Here is a 20,887-nt window from a genome sequence, read left to right on the forward strand (position 1 = left end):
GGGGGCTGACCTGAGGCGGCAGAGGTGAGGGTGCACACCCACGTGAACCCTGAAGCACTACAATACTTTCTGAGCAGCTTGGGGAAGGCAATGACAAAACACTGAGGTGAACAAGGGAACCAGGCCCTGTCAGATTATCCTTTCACCCAGACCCAGGCCTACTGTATGTGTGCAGTGTCTTCTTAAAGCAGACATTCTGCACAGAAATGACCGGGGGAAGAAAACCCCACACTTTTAGCCTGGCGGTGATTCTCACAACTCGTGTTTAAAGTTGGAAAACTACAAAGGGACATCAAGAATCAGAGGTGAAGGAATTTCTGAATAGTCTAACACCATTACCCACAGCACCCAGGAAACAAATAGGGAGATGGGCAGTGCTCTGCACTAGTGGATGTACATAAGAAGGCAGCTGCTTAAGCGATGACACCCTTCACTGTCTCTTTGACAGCAAGACTCATGTAATCGTTACACCAAGTCTGTATTTGTGTGCAGTGGTTATGATTGCACATTTGACCAGGACTTCATTTCCATTACTCTGAGCGGTGCTGGTGCATGCAGCTGGAAAATGTCTTTTTATCAGTGTTGATACAGTCCAGCCCTCCTGTTCTGCGTGCTTCACTTATCTGAGGTGCCATTCACCACCTCAGCCTACAACCTACTCCCCCAGCAGCGAGCAGGTCCCCTGACTAATGAGCTGACCAGCAGTCAGTTTAACAAACAGAAACAAGTGCAGCAGAACATTAGACACGTGTTCGACATGTGAGCATGTTGAAACTATAGGAAAACATGCCAAAACCCTGGTTAAACTCCAGTACAGAGGAAAAAGCGCGTGATACATTTGCACAGGTAAACCTTCATATGGGGTTGCCTTGATTCCTGTTTTGGTTAACAAGTTTATATTGTTATATTGTCTTCTTATTTATTGTTATTGTCATCCTGTAAAGCGCTTTGAGAAGCCACCTTTAAAGGCGCTATATAAAATAAAGTTTATTATTATTATTATTATTATTTGTGAGTGTGGAACACTGCCTGCTACAAAGCTACAGAAAACCGGACATCTCAGTCCACTGCTGTGGATCAAATGACATTTTGTTACAATTGGCTCAGAGACATATTATCTCCATCTCTAGAGAAACTGCTTCTTGCTGGTACGTCTCTATAAAAATTAACAATTCATTTCAGGGAGCTAGTGACTGACGTTGCATTGAAATTTACCACTGTAGTGGAGAGTCCCTCAGGCTGCAATTGCCTTCTGTGCACCTAAAACAAAGAGGCTGTGGTCTATAAACTAGTAAGCAAGGTTATTTTTAGGTTTTTTAATTTTATTCACTGTTTTGAAATGAGATGCCATAAAAACAGAACTGCATGTTCCCCTGCTACAGTTTAAACAAAGAAATGAAAAATTTCTGTCTAATATAAATACATATTTATAAAATATATTCCATAAAAATCTGTTGGAAACATCCACCTGGTGTTACAAGGTCCAGAAAATAACAAAGATAAATATTTTCCTACTTTTAATTTGGATGGAAGCTTTATAAGAACATTTATTACTTTGGAAGCTTTTATTCAGAGAACTAATCATAAGCATTCCTCAGGCGCACAAGCAAAATGGACTAAACGTCTCTAACCATGCCCATATTTGCATCAGTTAAAACACACTTCGGTTTGCTTAAAAATACGATTCTGATTGCTATAGATTTCCTGCATCTGCCTTTGGCAAAGAGCTGAAGTAAATGGCCATTATTGAACCAAATAAACATTTATGCCTGGACACAGTCACCTTTTCACACTGCTAATGAAATACACTGCTGACTTGTGACTAAAATGCAATATTGCCTAGGGATCCATTGCTAGACTAGAAAGCAGGTTTGTATCAATATCAAGCTTTGGTTAGCTTGGAATTCTTTGTTCTACAATTACAAAGAACTTGGCTGAGAAACGGCAGATACTTTGCCTTCATGGATAAAACTGCACAACACAATGCTGAAACTATATTACATTTCTACATGGTATACAATTATGAAAATAGAAAAGAATGGAAATCTAAAAAATGGTAATCTCTTTTTCACATGCAGGATTCTCATAGTTCATATCCAAACCTATCAGAATTGGTTCATCGAATGAAAAGCAGAACTCTGCACTGACTATTAAACATTGTATTATACTTACTAATCTTACCACAATTCTTACACTGCATGTTTGGTTTAGACTCCTAACTAAATAAAAACCTGCATATACTGTAACCTACACCAGGAGCAATGGCATGGTACTTCTGTTAACATTACATTTCAGTGAGCATCTCATCTGAAATGAGATCATTCATTGGAACGTTTTTAACTTCCACTTGCCTGGATGAATGAGCAATTCAGAAACAAAGCCCAGGTATTACTGAGAAATAAGAATCATGTAACGTACTTATTGCTCATTCAATTAATTAATAGAACTCTTTCAAAAGGAGATCTATAATTTTGTCTATAAATTCACAGGTCTTTCTTATTTCAGATTAAATTAATTTAGACCAAGACTCTCTAAGACTCACATCTACTGCTTTTTCAGTTTCGCTCCACACATCCTCCTATCTCCAGCTTTGCATTAAAGCATTTTAAGACCTCCTCACACACATGCATTTAGAGGGTAACGGCTGAATGAATTTCAATTTTCCTTACAGTCAGCCTTACAGTTAGTAACAGAGATGTAGGCTTCCATTAAAAGTACATTTAACTGCAAAAAAGTCACACAGAGAATTTTCGATGTTCTACTGTCTTCTCTCTTGGATTTTATTTGTGCTGTGAAATGTCATAACACACAGGGAAAACAGCTCCCTGAAAACCATGCAGAACTAAACCATCCTTTTCTTTTGTAACTTGTACATTAGGTTACTGCAAAACCTGCACCCTGTACTGTTTCGGTAACCCTGAAGCAGGCCTGTGCAGTATGTGACACTCAGAGGGTTACCGAGTCTTCTTCAGTCTTGTGGACAGAGTGTTGCTCTCAATTTCTCTACAGCAACAATTAATGATGTATAGTTCACCCATCTGAAAGTCACTTTGGACAAAATTGCCAACTGAATGGCTGTTATTACTGCTGTATAATATTACACACTTTGCACAGCATAAAATTATGCTTCCCCACATAATGAAATCTGTCTTTTAAGATGGACTGGGCAGACTGGAGATAAATCATTTCTCTGCAGGTGCTGGCATTTCTCTGAGGCCAATACATCTTGCCCATCAAAACCAACCTTGGGAATGCATTCTCTTTACGTTTGAGCTTATTGGTCCCACCAAGTAAGGTAAAGAATGCATGACACAGGACTAGGCCCAAGTCTACACAGTCATTCCTGAATAACATCTGTTTGAACAACACACAGTCTATAGAGCAAATGCTAAAGCATTTTATTAAACCCTGCCATGAGACTTCCGAGTCAATAAAACAATCCTTTGAAGGCACATATCCTTAAAATTCTTTCTGCTGAAGTACCAAAAAATCAAATCAAAATGAAAGACGAAGAAACATCGCCTCATACTTTCTTGAATATTCCTCTTAAAAATGACTAATGGAGCAATGGTATAGCTGAAGACAAGGACCTGCTTCTGAAGTGGTTTCTGGATTTATACGGAGGTGAAATGCCACACTGATTGGCAAACTTAGTCAAGGCTCAAACTGCACTGTAAATATGAAGTGTTAGCAGTCGTGGAATACAACCGTCTCAGAGAGCCAGAAGAAATAAACTCCTCTTCTAAGCTGTTTCAGACACGACACTCACTTTGTCTGGTCCTCTCTGCAGTATTCAAGGGATCTCATAAATCGATTTTCCAGGGATAATATGATATGTTTGTACAGGGCCATGTGATCCGTACATGGTAGAACGAGCAGCAGAGGAGTCAAACCAGGATGTAATACTCTCGAGAGGAATGCTATGAATCATGCTTTCATAGGAAAAGAAAAGGGGGCTATAAATCAAACATTGCACTGAGATCATATTATGAATCTCCTTGTATGCAAAATGATTTAACTTTCGAAAGCACATTTGCCACTTATCACAGAAAAAAATAAATAAGTGCCTGCAAACTGCATGTAAAATAGGAACATATTTGTATACGCAACTTTTTCTATAAAAACGAAAGTTATAAATACCTTATAGCACGAGGGAATTGTCTGTTTTTCCCACCTCTACACTCGACGTGAGCATCTGAGTCAGGCCCTGCGCAATGTAGTACATTGTAGTACGCTGCTTTGCTTGTGTCTGCTTCGTTTTGTGCCAATATTTCACATCATCTTAGTGGCGATGCGACTCAGTCTGCAATGGCAGGGCTCTGTGAGTATATATGTTAAATCCTGAAGAGCCAAGGCATTTCCCTATGGTGTTCCATCTGTTGGTATTGAGCACAGGCATGCACTTAAATATTGGGATTAAGAAACCAGTGTAAATGGGGAGAAGTTCAAATAAACCATTATGCGTAGAGGAAAGCACACCTATGTAAATCCTTTTGCACATTGCACTTACAGCATCTGTAGGAGATAGGACAAAACTCTTGCCTTCTTTTACTTCTTCAAAGGGTAAAATCCAATCAGGAGTTCTTCTAGAACAGTGCACGCTTAATGGAACGAGCGAGTCCCTGCAGACCGTCTGTGAAATAGCCTGTGTGTGACCTTGATCGCATTGCAGAGGAGTTTGCGTAGGCCATGGTGAATGACTGTGTCACTGCGACTGGAAATTGTTTAGCCTTACGGAAGATATCCACCGAAATCAAAAATCCAATTTACAACAGAGGGTCTGGCAAGGCTGATACACATCGGTCTCAATCAAGAGTGTAAGATCATAACACCTCGAAGCAAATTTAAATGCATTCTGAACATTCCCTCAAAAGAGATGTGTTCAACACATCAAGGCAGACATTCCTGTGAGGGAAACAGGAATCAGAAATCTTCTGCTGAAGGCTCTTTTCACCCCTTTCTCCTGGACAAACATCCTTTTTTCCCCCTATAAACAGAATGATTCAAGAATTCAGTCTGACCCACACATGCACTGACCTATTGCAAACAGGACTGGAATAAAGCATTACGTTGAGTTAGACAAAAAAACAAACAAACAAATGGGATGATGGTGGATTCTGAAAGGTTAATAATAATTATTGTGTTAGTTTATAAGTGTCTTTTACCCCAAAGAATCCCCAAACTCTTTGCCTATAGGGCTGAGCTCACTTTACCCAGCACTGGAATTTAGACTTACAGAACCTGGGTGACGTACAGCAGCCACTGTGCACCAGCAGCTCCACTGCACAGCAGATCAGGTGGAGGACTGAGAAACTGCTTCACCAGAATTAAGACTTATGGGAGAGCTTTTGGGAAGCCACATTGTGCAAACCCAGAACAGAATTGATCCAAGGCACAGAGGTTAACAGGCCTCCTCGGACAGACAGTACAGTGGGATCGGTAATGGCCAGGTCATCAGGACTTTGATTTGATGCCTCATCCAGATTGGGGCATTGGTTTGGAAATCTGTGTCCAGATGGAAGAGTGACAGCTATTGATCCATCAGCAGTGCATAGGTGGAAAACACTCACTGATGAAAGTCTGAACCCCACTCAGGCAGGTAGAACAGAGTTAATGATCCATGAAGAGCATGATCCCCCCTCACCTTAATTGGCCAGAACAATCCCCAGATCTCTGTCCTGCTTAAACTAGTGGATCATGCGGTTCAGTTCTACACGTCGCTATTACATTTATAGTCCTGGATGGAGGTTATCTCACTAGAAAAATACCTCACACCCTGCAGGAATATATGACCCCTTTAAACAGATCATGCTGCTTGCAGAGAACTCAATTTATTCCAAGACGGAGGATCTATTATTTTGATGAGCAGGTGTACATGATACAAACAGAGACAAACTTAAGACCTGCCTACGGCTTGAATAAATTTCACCATAGCATAAGTGGATGTTTTATATACAGTAGCGATAATTGTCAGTGTGTGGTGTACAGGGTGAAGAAAATTAGGATCTATAGTTTAAAGCGTAATTAAAATCAAAACCAAGAGAGAAACACAAACCAGAGAACACAAGTGGAAATTCTGTGGAAGCTGATATCAGGAGGTGCTTTTTTACACAAAGGACTGTGATTCTCTAACAAGCTGCCCAGCCATGTTGATGAAACTGATAGCCTGGTTTCCTTTAGAAATGGTTGGATGAATTTTTTTGATCATTTAGCTACTGGAAAGCAACATATTTGGTAGGTCAAATGGCCTTTTCTGGTTGGTAGCCATTCGTAGTTTCTTATAAAGATCCACAGTTGGATTCTAGACTTTTGTCATTAGCCCAGTGTGGTCGTTAACATCAAGGGAATGACTGCATAACTGTGTACCAGTGATCCTTGTTTGCAGTCAGCTGTATAAGAACTTATTGCAAAGTGTTTAATATACTGTATATTCCCAGAGAAACATACTTTGAAATGATAATAGAAAACATTTTGAAAACATTACTTTCTTTTCAAATATGTTTTAGATGCACATTAGGATATAAATATGGATTTCACTTTTGAACCTCTAATACAGTGGGATCAAAAAATATATTTGATCAATCTTTCAATGTGATTTTCTTTTTTTTTGGGATAACACATTTTTTTACAAACAGTATCTATCAAAACAGTTCTGGAGGACGTGCCTTTAGATACCATATCTCTAAAGTGCGAGGAAGAAGACAGCTGGAAAATGCACATATTGGAGGGAGTGCGTGTTCACGAGTGACTGAAGTGAGTCTTCATCTCCCTTGGCACATGTCTAGTGAAAAGATGGCTTGAACAGTGATGAGCAATCCCTGCTTAATGTGAAATAGAAAATGCAATAATTTTTGGTTGAAAGGAATAATTTGCACACTGGTGGCTTGAGTGGGCTGAACTTTGACTTGGCTACTGTGTTTGTAAAACACCAGGCCGTGACAAGTGCTGAAAATCAGTAAATGGATTGAACTCGCATTGGGACAAACAGAGTGTTCCAGGAAAGAGGAAAAACGATAGAGCTGGAAATGTAATTGGCTGGAAAAGTTAGGCTCTTCAAATAAAAGAAAAGACATAATGGAAACATCATAAAGTATCCCCCTGGCACGCCCATGGGTTTAAAGAAGCTCCTTTCTTTCAATTCATCCTTCAGGTTGTATTAGCTGCTAGCTAGTCTTCACAGCCTCACTATCTTTATCCACAGAGATTTATTGTGAATTAAACAACGGGAAACTGCAGCTGAGTTCTGCTGCTTCCGTTACAGCTCCCCAGAGCAGCAGTCTCAGAACATCGAGGAAAAGGACAGAACAGGCTGTCCTCCAGTCATATCCGTGGGTCCTATTCAAGGTGAAACTGGAGTACCTCTGTATGATGACACTGAAGTGCATTCGGCAGACGTCTTTTGTGCAGTGAAGTGGATTATCTAAAGCAGAGCTAGACAGCAGGAAAGAGTTTGGACTCTTTTGAAACACAATGAGATCCTTCATTTTGTAGCCACTCTTTTTGTTGCAAGGAAATTGCTCACGACAGACAAACAAAAGCATCTGTTGCAGAGCCCTTGTGAAAGTTATTGCTGGTAAATGTGCGTGGTAATTGCGCACTTTACTATACATTTCTCCAAAATTTAAACTAATTTAACTCACTTATGCTTTCCTTTGGTTTTACTGTTTAATCACAGTGTATTACTGTCCCTGACCTCAGTAATACCATGATTTCCCATAATATATGTGGAAATGGGCTTTACCTCATGTTTAGTTCTTTTAAAATTTTACCACTGTACTGTAATGCGAGACTCTGGGATGGCAATGTTGAAAGGATAGCAGATTGTAAAATTGGGGAACTGTGATAGAATCAGGGTAAAATGCAGTAGCAACCCAGGGTACAGCAAGCAATTAGCATACAGAGTACTGTCACACCCTCTGCAGCCAGAGGGCGCTCCTTCTCTGTCCTGTCCCTAGTTTCCGGTCTGCTGTCCTTTCTGTCCCTCTCTTCCTTGGGCTACATATTTCCGGGTCTTGCACTCTGTCCTCGCTCAGCATTGACGTTCGGATGTCCTGAGACCCGCCTGGCACCAGGGCGCCCCACGTCCGCTCCCTGAGGGCATAGGTTTCTATACGGCATTCCTGAACTCTTTGCACTAATGAGCCCGGGCCTTTTTCCCGTCTCGCCGCTACGCACATGGGTCTTTTTCCGCTCTCCTGCTCCCCACGGTTAGTCCCTTTGGACGTCCGTGACAAGTACAAATCCACTGAAAACACTTTCAGATAGGAAGGGATCACTTGTCAGTCCGAGGTGCAGATTCACTGCCTACGCCTGAGAGTCAGAGACCTCTGACCCCCAACAGTACTATTCCTACTCTAACCATGAAGCCCGAACGCAGTGTGACGCTGGAAACAAAGATGTCACACCTGCAGAGAAATTACTTCTGTATTCTGCTCAGCACAGGCATGGTGGAGTGAGACAGTTCTAAACAATTCCTTTGCTCAATTAGACAAACACTCCTGTCTGATGACTCACCGCAGTGAATTCTACACTTCTCAGCATCACATGCCAAGTTAATTAATATAAAGGGACGGAGTGGGGGGAAAGTAAAAAGCCTGGTGATATTATAAGAATTACACGCACAGTTGCAATCTAACTGCAGTCTGTCTTAAAGGCATTTACCATCTGTCGAAAATATCTTGCTTTTAAAAATCTTATTACCCCCTCCCGTCCAAACTGAAATAATCAATACCCGCATCTTCAGTTCTCTGTTTCTCTTATGCAGTGATGCTTTTGCAAAACATTGTGGTGCTGGGCACCATCTCAAAGATTTATGTATATATATGTAAATGTGTCTTTCCTAAGAATGGCATATTGATTAGCATCACTATTGAGAGTCGCTAGTAATATTCCAAGCGTTTAGCACTTAGTCAGGCAGCACAGATCTGCTCATAAATGACATTAAGAGCTCTACAGGGGTCTTTCAGTGGCAATGCTTTTTATTATGTAGTTCCCAGTTTTGGAACTGCCAGTTATTAATCATCTCAGCTTGGTGGCACAACTATTGTATCAGGAAATTGAGGACGTCAATATCCATCCCTGCAACACACCCACCTGTATGTGTCAGTCACGATTTGACAAGCCAGAGGCTCCACAGTGCCTTAAAGGAGAGTAAACACTTCCTGCAGGGTTCATGCAGTTCTCACTCATGTCACTGCAAGCCTACCTGTGCTCATCAGGACTCAGGGGTTGCTCTTATGTGGCTCGGGTGAGGACACCCTGAATGTGTAAAATCCGGCTAGCCCTGGCAGTGCTCTGCTTACTGTGCTTTGCTAATGGGGACAACCCGGTCAGCTAATGCAATATCACAAGCCTGATCTCTGACAACAGGGGACAGTCTGCAATCAATCTAGCTGTTTTTTAGAGTAAGCAGAGGTCACATTAAAATAGAAATACAGTATATAATTCTACATTAGTGATGTAGCTGATACAAGAACATAAGAACATTTCAAAATTAGAGGAGGCACACTGAAATTGTGTGCTTGCTACAGTAGTTTAAATGAATAGATCAAAGGATCTCACCCAGCTGCTTCTTGAAGAAGCCAGGGTATCGGCTTCACAAAACAGTTGACAACATTTAATGAAACAAAATGGGGAAGAGGGAGTTAGAGGACAGAACCTTAAAGCCTGTGGGACGTCACCGTTTATTTCTTTCACCAGCCCCACACCGGGTTCCTAGGTAGAAGGCAGGAAGGGAAAAGGCTTCCCTTATTTCCAAGGCATGTGCTAGTCCTGGGAGATCAGCCATCAGGCGGTATGACCTGCTTCCCCAACTCAATAATTTAAAAGCTTTTCGCTGTCTGGTACAATGTAAACAGCCAAGTCCTAAACACAAAACAAAACTCCTCCTCCTGCCCACTGCAGCATGCTGACTGGGGACCGATCAGAAATTATTCAAATCAGTCTGAGCCTGCCAGTAACCTCTACAATAAGGCAATAAATGATTGGTGCCGCCAAACACAAAGGGCTTAATAAAATCCCAACAGTTCTTCTGGATGAGAAGAGGTTGTGCTGGATCCTGAAAGCTTTTGATGAAAGCTAGAATTGATTGCATGGTCTTGTGGCTGCAACTAAGACGCAAATGAGGTGAGAACCACTTGCAGCATAGAAAGCAATAATGACAGACAGTGTGGTTAGGCTCTATTAAACAGTTCAGACTGATCACTTTAACTAAAGCAATTAACTAAAGCTATTGTGGGTAAAAGCAATGCAATTCTTTGTGTCTCCCAAAATTATCCCTGGACAAGGTGAAGTTCTGTCTGTCAGTACACACAGACGATGTTTGCAATAAAGAAACTGAACTTTTGAGAACACCCATAACATAAACCACAATGCTTTCATTGAGCTCTTTGCAAACCTGACTTGTCTTTTTTTTATTTTTTACTATAGTGTGATACCCTTGGAATGTCATACATACTAGTTGCTATGGTATGAAAGGGCCATACACTTACTGTACCCTGGATTACAGGTAAGTCCAGAAATGCATTCCAAAAGACTCATTAGTGAAATTAGTTAAAATAAGGTGTGTGGAAGAAGACAATGCTAATATAATATCTACAGAATGAATGGTTCTTTTCAATCTGATGGCATTTTTCACAGATACTTGCTCTGTTAAATGGGACAATGCAGAAGGTAAACTATAGTAGATATAGTTTAACCCAAAACAAAGCAGAATATTGTAGCAAAACCTCTTGGTTCCCAGCTGAGAAGTTTTTGTTCTTGTCTGTGCACTTAACTTCATATTTGTTCCTTCGCCAGCGCGCTTAAGTCAATAAATCCTAGACTTTGTCATGAGTTAATAAAAAAAAAGAGAAAATAGCTTTTACAGCACCATCAACCATTTCAAAGAATAATAACACCCAAGGCTGATATTGTAGAACTTTCAGGACAATTAACTAGGAGCAGAAGAGCCTCAGCCCAAGTATGAGTAACAGAAAATCAATACGTCTTTTACTCAACCTGCACATCATCAGTCGGAATCTGCAATCAGTGTGTTTATGACTGAGGAGTTATCTGATTCAACAATACCCGCCTGCTTAATTCTGTGAGGTTGTCTGCTCTGACATTTCACATTGTCTTTCACTCTCTCTGGAGTTTTATGATCCCCGTGGCATCAAAAACCCCAAATCCTTAGGGTTCCTTCAACTTAATTAATGCTGAAATTATTCCAGAACAATGCAAAATAATGGTATTAATGTCTCCAGTCCATTTACGGCCATACAGGAGGTCATGTGCTCAAAAAACAAAATCACCAAAAAACAGAGAGGAAACAATTCACTCCTATGTAGTTCGACTACATTGGCAACACAGCCGATCCGAACGCATTTGTGATGGATCCTGAAAAAATGATCAGTTTTGGAATTCTCCAAAAAATATCGTGGGATGCTTTAAGGATGGCGCATGGTTACCAGAACCATTTATTAGGCACATCTCTTACTGCCACACTAACAGCTTGTGCTCGGCCCCAGAAGGACAGAGGGTTGGAGTCTGTCACAGACTGGCAGCAGTGGCAACTGGGCAGTGGCTTGGGGGCCATGCTTTCTTGAACAGTCTTGGATGGGGTAGATATCATGGAAAACATTTTTGGACTGTTGGGACTGAAGAGTATGTGTGAGACAACCAAAATGGAATGGGGGAAATTTGGCGCTGTTGGAATTTGTTTGCTTGGAATGCGACAGGTCACAGCTATGGAAATATGAAAAATAATCTGTGCTAGCCCACTCATAAGTGAAAGAAGGGTGCCCACAGTATAGAACCTTATTGTTTTAGGAGCCTTGATTACAAAGATAATGTAATTGAGTGAGCACAAACACACCCAAATCTGGTAGATTTGGTAGTTTGGCCTTGTGCTTGAAACATGCCAAGGATACCTACTGTATGTGAATTGTGGAAACAGGGCTATTGTGGAAAACAATGTCTCAGTGTGTTTTTGCTGGTAATAAGAGCACTATACATCTGTGCAGAGCGGAACACTGCTGCTCATAAAAAAGCACATTTATTGCCTTTAATAAATAAGTGTTGCTCTTGCATGAGGGATGTGGATTATTCACCCGAACAATGGCACTTCTCCTCTGTGCTTGTATCTAGGTTAAAATTTCACCCATTATAAAAAAAGCTACAGAATCGGGATTCACCACAGGTCAATGATCCCCCGTGATCCCTGTCTGAAATCTGTTCAGTGCCCCACTATAAATATTAAACACCCTAACGCACCCCTGATCTGTGATAATCAATGAGATTAATTCAGGTAATAAACTGACTCCGCTCGTCTGATCCCCTGGTCTAATGTAATGAACACCGACTACACATGAAGCACATCTGTAATTCATTTCTTTGCACTTTATTTACTTTGGAAACTTACCTGCCATTACTGACACTCTGTTAATGGAGGATTGAAGATTCAGAGTGATAATTCCTAGTGACTCTAATATTAAACAACCTGCCATTTTTCCTTCCACTTAATTAAGCTCCCGACATAATATTTATTCTCCCTGTGCAATAGGCACTCCCTTCCCTTTTTCAGTCATGAAATTAGATTGATGCCCACATCTGTCTTACTATCTATATATTCACTTCCATTTAACCTCCTGGGATGTAATTCCCAACATTCTGGCAAAAAGGTCATGCCGAAAAAAAAAAAAAACAAGCCTGAAGAAAGTCTGCAAAATCATTCTCCAGCATTTGTCAGACATGAAAAACACTCTAATAAATTAGTTCCACAAACACCGATCAATGCCAAGAATTTAGACTGCTGTGTCCCTTCATTTTGCACTGCGAGTCGAAAACTCCCTGAATCTTGAAACTAAAGCGAGAAACAAACAGGTATGTTTCCCCCTTGAAATCACTGAGGTGCTCAAAACAAACCCTGCTCAGGTAAATCTGCACAAAACTGTTCATGACAAGTGGCAAAAAAGTTCCCTTCCCCCACACCCACAAAAAAAAATAATCAAAATGCCTGGAGTTTACAAGCGCCTTGCTAGATTCTTCTGTTAGGAATTCTGAAACGCACTGTGGATTTGGGTCTTCTGTTTTTGGAAAGGTTCAGCTTTTGTTTCTCTCATCACCCTTGGAACGCTGGTGCCCTCTGGTTAAGTGATGTGCCCCAGCGACAAAGAGGTGCCCGTCAGTCTGACAGAAAACTACAAAGCATGCCAAGCTGCGTTGGAGGAGTTACCTTCCTGCCACAGATGTCAATATGCAGAGCGGAGAGCTGACAACCGACATGAGAGCTCAAAAATTCTTCATTCCGGTATTGAAAAAGACATCTCTGACTGTCCGGGCCATGACTGTCTTGTCGTCAAAGTCTTTAGGAACTGCATATGAATAACTAATGTGACACTTGGATCACTACTAGTCATTTGTATTTGGAAGACAAAATCAGAAAAGAGGGGTTCCTAGCTTCACCTCTGCTTTCTCTTTGATTGCACCCTTGGGCAGATCACAGCTCTGAGTAAGAATTTTGTTATTAGACAAGTTGGAGCAGGATTTCCATGCTATGATGGGCAACTGGACCATGTTTGTGAACGTGTCCTATTCGTTTTCAATAATTAAAAAAAACCTATTACAATTCCAGCTGGCTTACAGAGCCATGCTTATCTCCAGAAACTAGCATTAACGAAGGCTAATATCTTGTTTAGATGGCCAGCTTCTTAATGGTTAGTGGCTTTTTAGCTTGCCCTTTGAACCCCCAGCCCGAACATCACGGGCTGGGCCTTTTCATTAGTATTAAAATATAAAACCACTTTGGTTTCGGAAAGGTCTGAAGATTAGCGCTTTAATAAGCACCTTACATTTGATGTACAATATGTGTCAAGTGAAGAAACGGAACACCACAGATAATCCACGAGTGGAGGTCCTGGAATTATCTTAAGTGCCTTTTATAATAATTTTTAAGAGCTATGCCAGAGGTCAACACTGAAGTGTCTGTTGTTGCCTGGTGGCAATGGTATTAAGCATATTGTGCACACTAATGCATAATAAAATGCGCTAACATTAACCCAGTGACAAATTCAGCCATCCCTTTTTCATTTTGAAGAGCTGTCGCCAACTAATGCGAGATCGCTGTCCCCAGGGTGCAGGACTGAGCATTTATACCAGCACCACCCATGGTATGGGTGATTGGAAGCATCGCACCCTTTCTCCACCCCTTACTCTTGGGGAGATGTAGGACTGGCATGCTTCCAGTGCCTCTATTTTTGTTTTCTCATGCAGGTAAGCTGGCTCTTGCCCCCTTCCTGGATCGACCTACACTCTGTGGCCCTATTGTAGATAAAGACCCCTCCCCTTGAGCCAACAGTTTTGCAGAGCCGCCTTGGATATTTCACAATGGAAGTTAGCACCACGGATACCTACAACGTGTAAGGCTGTGGCCGGAAAATTGCAAGAGTGAGCAGAGGCTTCTTCTAAGTTCCTTCCGTGTGCACAACCTCGCCTCACATCCCTCTGGGCAGCACCTTGGCCAGGAGCCCTCAATAAGACTCCTACCCATCTTGGGTGGGTGTCTCCGTTCTCAGGGGGTGGACCTCTCACCTGCAGATCTCCTTCTCCTGCTAGAATCGACTCACTGCACCCTTTGGTTCTGGCTCATTGAAGGAGATGGAGTACCGAGCATCAGTGACCTAGCACAAGGTTGGCTACATGTTTGGCCATGTGCCTTCCCTCTTACAGTTAGCCTCCCGGCCTTCCTGCAAAACTCAGGAGACAGCAGGCCGTAGTACTGTCTCTCCATTCTGAATCCTGTGGTGGCAAATGTGAGCTTGACCCCTGCAAGGGCATGTTTGTTGGCTCCAGACTTCTTGTCAGTTATTGCTTCTCCTTTTCTGAGCTCTAGAGTGGCTTGCAGACGTCTGCTCTTACACGTGGGAGTTATTACAGGAGTCAGAGTCTGAACTGCAGTCACTGACGGGGTAATTCCTACTTCTAAGAAGAGACCTGCCTAGGCTCTCCAGTCCACTGCTTGTTCTACTGCATTCTCTCTTGGATAAGGGGCGGGTGCCATTCACTTTCCACTAGTCCACTGGTTCACATCCACTGGTCAGTTCTCTTTTGAGAACCCAGAGTGGAATTTAGCCAGATCACTGGGGTTAACAGCACATACTCCTACATGCAGGGCCACGTAGTTAGGTCTGTGGTATAACATCTCATCCAAAAGACAGGGAACACTCTCTCAGTCGCCACAGTGGTTTGAAAATGTTGCTCAACAGGGAGGAGTGCCCTGGAAGTAGTACCTGAGGAGTACCTCTACTACAAGACAATGACATTACATGCAAATTAATTCTCCTTGCACAGTAAAGTACTCAAATATAAACTGAGCGACATTCGGATCGGTCATACTAAATCATTTGCTTTTCTGTCATTTATAAAGATGATTTTCTCTTGACAAAACAAGCCACACAGAGGTTTTGTTAATGACTGCACATTGCGAATGCAGTCCTTAATTTTCCCTTGCCTACTTTTCCCTTCGCATCACAGTCTGTCTGCTGAAAGCATGTAGGACGGACAGTTGGTTTAAATTGTCTTTAAACAGCCAATGCAGAAAGCCTGGGCTCCGAAAGTCTGTCAGTGCAAGGGGATATCGCGGGTTTGTTTTTATTTCGACTCTGCTTCGACGTGTAAATGATGTACCCAGCTTTTCTTTGGGGAATGCAGCTAAATGTCACCACTAATCCATGCATAAATGCACAAAATGATTATAGAATGTAGGCCCATTGCCTTCATGAATAATTCAGAAAATAAATCCTTCGTCTATTAAATATAGATGGGGTTTTGTTTTCATTGTAAGTAAATTAAGAGTGTTAAGCATACGATTTACTAATGATTATCCCACTTCATTTGGGACTCAGGCAACAAAACTGATACAATATATCTAGGCAGTCAGCTCTTAATTAGCTTAGCAGTTTAACAGAATATTTCTCCTGATACTGTTGCAGCTCGCTTTGTGCTCACAGGCAGCATGCAGCTTTAACTTCTTCATTAGTAAAGTACTTCCTCTTCCATGACATTCTCAACTTTGTTCGGAAATTTTCATGAAAAGGAAAGTTTTTAATTGGCACAAGCCAACTGTAACGAACAGTTCTTTCCGGACCCTATGCGGACGACACAATCCAAATAAGTGGGGAAACACTGGGAAAACGTCATGCAGGAAAACGGGACTGAAGACAGGGGGGCGTGTCCACAGTGCGCTGGTGCACGGGGGAGGCGTGGCCGAGGCGAACAATCCAAAAGAATAATCCTTAGAGGGTATCCAAAACACAAGGGTAAGTCCAAAACCAGGAGATCCACCAAAACACGGAATTAAAACCAGAAACCGGGTCGGAACCGGCGGACAGGGAACAGGAGCGGGAACAGAGATTAAAACCTTAACGGGACCAGGCGCTTCCAGGTCCCGGACTCGCACGGTACGGAAACCAGATGCAGAGCCCGGATGAGCGTCAGCGCCTGGCTTTTAAGGTGGGCTGGGAATAGGGAACAGGTGCACAGAAAAAAGTCTTAAGTGAAAGGGCTGGAGCACCCTTAAGGAGTGGGGACTATAATCGTGACACCAACGTTTCTCATAGGTTTATGTCACCACAGCGAACATGTATTTTCTATGGTTTAAAATCATTTTTGACGGAAGACTTTCTTTTGCCAAAGACTGAAGACAATAGCCCAGGTAAAAAAGGGAAGGGTAAAAACAAAACATATCTTTCACATTTTCTTCATTTTTAAGACCGCTGAAACCTATATGCAGTGCATCCCTTGATATTTACAATAACTGGCAATGTCCCTTTCAATAAAATTAATTCTGAACTCCCCAGGAAACAGGTTCAGGCAAATACTAGAATTAACGGTAAAGCTTAGTGCAGAGCATTTTCAAACTCTGCTTCAAAGTGAGAGAAATTGCAAACTGCTCACTGGGGAAACAAGCTTAAAATTAATTTTCTTGCAAGAGGTTAAATTCAAATGGTGAAATAAAATGAATTTATGGAAATTCAGAGATTACAAGTTCAGGCATTCTGTGATGACGGATCACATCAAAATGAAGTGTTTTTTTAATCATCTGAAATACTATGACTTGTAATGACTTCCTTAATATCAAACTCCATTGGTAGTCAAGGAGAGATAGCAGGGTTATTAAGGTATTATTTGGGAAATTATGAATATCTATAGCGATGCTAATGCCTCTAAAAACACATTTGCAAATAATTGATGTGGGTTATTAAAGCAGAGAAATATGTATGGTTTTTATTTGGGCTGCTACACTTTGGTTTCACAATTTCTTTTCTGTTTTGTGCAATGTGCATTTTGCATTATCATGAATTATTCATACAGGTTTAATGTTTAGTTTCTATGTTTAGTTCAAAAGTACTAGGAAAAATAAACAATGACTCCTTGGATTTAAACAAGCTGACCTGCACTCTTGATAAAGGAACATATGGACGAATGCCTGGAAAATTAATTAGAAAATTAAAAGCTAGAGACAAATCCTAAATGATCTTTTTCTTATTGCCATATGTGTGCTTTGTGCCTTCCTTCACTGGTGGTAAAATAAAATACTCAAACAAAAACCCAGTGAAATTTAGATAAGTCAAAGTACATATCAGGTATAATTTATAAACCAGGTTGTCCCTTGATACAATGAAGTAGTTCTTTATTTTGAAAGCATGAAAGCCTTTGAAACAGGCTATGGTATAAACTGTCTTAAAACGGTCAGTACTGAAACCCTTCGTGCTTTAAGAGTCCGGGTGCACGGTTTTGGCACATTCTTTGCATTTATGAACGTTGAGAATTGGAGGCCGAGCACTGTACAGCCAGGGATATTGGAAAGACGAGCGAATTCTTCTTTTTATTTTACGGATCTGAATAACGGATATTTTCCTTCTGATTTTGTTTTGCAGTTCTATATTTTTTCTTTTTATGGCAAATAAGTTTGTTACCAGGGGATTAATGTAGGTGTTACTGTATAGAAGTGTACTGTACCGAGACAGAAGTGCGAAAACTACATGCGCGACCTCTACATGCGTTATGAAGGGCTTATAATGCCGGGCTATACAGCATGGAATGTCTGGGAAAAAGAAGTTAAAGAGAAATAACAGTGTTCTAATATAGTGAAGGAAATCGATTGTATTTATTTGCCAGCAGTAAATCAATGAAATTGGGCTATTGCAGCACTATCTATCAGATGCATGGTATTCAAGCTCCTTAACCGTTTAAAGTCCATGCAGACTGCTTAAAAAGTAAATCTCTTTTAACAGCCTCACACCTTGCCGGACGGCGGCCAATGAGAATGTTGGTTTTACTTGGAAGTCAAAGCGAGACCAGCTTATGAATCCCGACTACATCACCTGCGGTTAAGCAACAGATAAAAAATCATGACAATTCGACAAGATCTATTTCCCAGAAGTCAAGGTTGAAAGGCACACGAGACAAACATGTCCTATGATTTAGTCATTTGGGAAAGGCGGCGATACATACCAGGGCGAATGAATTTCGAAGACCAGTGAACCGAGAAACAAGGTCTTTTAGATACGGTCAAAGCTGACAGGTGTTGTGGTTATTTTTATTTTGTGAGAGAATGTTAATGCATTTAGATAATTATAAGGAAACATAGCAACATACTGTATATGGGACATACTGTAAAAAAACGTGATTCACGAAAGCCAACAAATGTCTTATAAGACCATTATAAACAACGACACCATTTTTCCCAAAAAGGAGTGCATTTTTTTCTAATAGCAAAACTGTAAAAGGAAGAGTTATTTCAGGTTTCTTTGTGTTTCAGGAGTATAAATAGTAGTTGAAAATAGTCATATATTTATGGATAGCTGAAACACAGTGACACAAACTTTAAAATATTGGCTCTGAAAATGAAACATGAAGCTCTCTCCATGCAGCTTACTGGCACGGAATCCCATCTGTTAGAGTGAAGGACTCTGTAGTCCTGTAGCACCCTGACAAGACATCAAGACATCTTTTCTTTCACACTACCGAGATCTGCACAATAAATTCTGACAGTAGCACTAGTGGAAACTGACTGTAGCAGAAGATGAACCGGAATGGAAGTGAAATGTGAACTGAAGCCTCAATGCTGATCAAAGAACCACAGCTGTGCTTGGAACCCCTGGACTGCTCCTCGTGCCACTGCCACAGATCTCTGCAAACCTCTCTGAAGCATCACTGGGCATCTATATACAGCAGGGCTAATGAGCGGGGAGACCTATCAGGGTTCCATCAGCAGCTGTGAAACAATACCCTTGGGTCCAGAAGCAGCAGTGTGCTGGAGCACCTAACATGCTTTTAGAGCTGAAACTAACAATTTGATGCGTGTCTGTTGCTATTAGACTCAAATCGGATAGATCTGCTGTGCGACTCAATTTGCCTATAGCGCACGCTAGCCCAGCGCAACGCCTCTCCCAGCTTCTTGTAGTGCTGCCCACCAGTTCGCTACATCCCCTTCTCTCGGCCATGAAACCGCTGAAACTGCTGCTGCTCAGTGGAGATCCAGGAGGCCCAGATACAGGCCCCTGTCCGGGAGAAGGCAAGTTCCCCCAAGCTTTGAAGGCGGGAGGCCAGACTGATGAGGAACGGGGAGAGTGATACACCTTCGGCTGCAGATCAGCTGTGGGACTTTGTGTTGTCCGTGCAGGCGGACCCGACCCGGCACTGGTTTCGGGGATCTACCTACCTCAGCACATGTGTGGACCCGTTGATCTGGGTGGAGGTGCAGGGGGCGCTGGGACCGAGGATGGATGGCCGGCGGTAGCGCTCCTGCCCGCAGCACAGGATGATGAGGAAGGCACGGCGGAAGGACTTGTTCAGGAAGGCATAGAGGAAGGGGTTGAGCATGGAGTTGATGTAGCCCAGCCACAAGCAGGCGGTCCAGAGCTTCTCCGGGACCGTGTAGTCAATGAAAGGGTCCACCACGTTGGTGATGAAGAAGGGGGCCCAGCAGAGGCAGAAGCAGCCCATGATGATGCACAGAGTCTTGGCCGCCTTGGTCTCCGTGCGCATGCGGTGGTTGCGCTGGTGGTCGGCGCTGTCCGAAGCGCCGCTGTTGGCGCCCCCGGCCCGCTGCAGCATGCCAATCTGCCGGGCGTGCTCCCGGGCCGTGACGTAGATCCGCTGGTAGGCCAGCACCATGAGTCCCAGGGGGATGTAGAAGGCCACCACAGAGCAGGTGAGGGCGTAGGGCTTGTTGACCATGAAGACGCACAGCGTGGCGTTGGCCTCCCCGCTGAACTTCCGCTGCTCTATCTACGGTGGGGAGGGGACGTGCGTTACCAAGACAGGAGTGATGCTTTGCTAAGGGGAAATTCATGCAAGGGTAAAAACTAAAGCAAGGAAGCAAAAGAAGAGTCAGGAGAAAGGAAGAGGAAGAGGAAGGAGGAGGCCTGGTAATATTACCATGGATTTCAACATTCATAAAGTGTTTTGTTTGCTCTGGTGCTTAGCCACATATCTGCCTTTGCATCCCATTTTATCACCCCTTTTAAGAGCTTAAAGTCCTGGTGTTTACGCTTGGGTTCTTTACAAGGCAGAGATCCGCAGGCTTTTGAGACGCCAGCAGTGATGGAGACTAAAAATAGACCTCATTCTTGAAATCTTAACATCAGAGCCCTGAAAATCAACCTCCTACTGAAGAAAGGGCATATTGTTTTCTTGTCAAGTCTTTAATAGACGATAAAAGACCTTTAAATCTCAATGCATTAGTGAATGGTGAAGTAACTTTGTGAATACAAACATTCGGTAGCGTGAGCATTTAATATGTTGTTTTGTGACACACACAATTTTAAGGCACACCAGCCCCTGGATTTCCCGAAGATAACTGTGAATACATTCAGAATCACAATCCCTGCCATATTAATATTTC

The 20,887-nt window shown here is 42.2% G+C and overlaps 1 protein-coding gene across 7 annotated transcripts in view; it reads right to left on the bottom strand.

Annotated features, from left to right (window-relative positions):
• htr4 (5-hydroxytryptamine receptor 4) overlaps positions 1 to 20,887 on the bottom strand; it is a 135,806-nt gene that overhangs the window by 38,597 nt on the left and 76,322 nt on the right. For all 7 annotated transcript variants that reach the window (XM_015350020.2, XM_015350019.2, XM_015350023.2 and 4 more), the window contains one exon: positions 19,703 to 20,271. In XM_015350020.2, coding sequence (XP_015205506.1) covers positions 19,703 to 20,271 — 569 coding nt within the window. The remainder of the gene's footprint in view (positions 1 to 19,702; positions 20,272 to 20,887) is intronic.

This window comes from Lepisosteus oculatus, chromosome 11 (genome assembly GCF_040954835.1).
Source record: "Lepisosteus oculatus isolate fLepOcu1 chromosome 11, fLepOcu1.hap2, whole genome shotgun sequence".
NCBI lineage: Eukaryota > Metazoa > Chordata > Actinopteri > Semionotiformes > Lepisosteidae > Lepisosteus > Lepisosteus oculatus.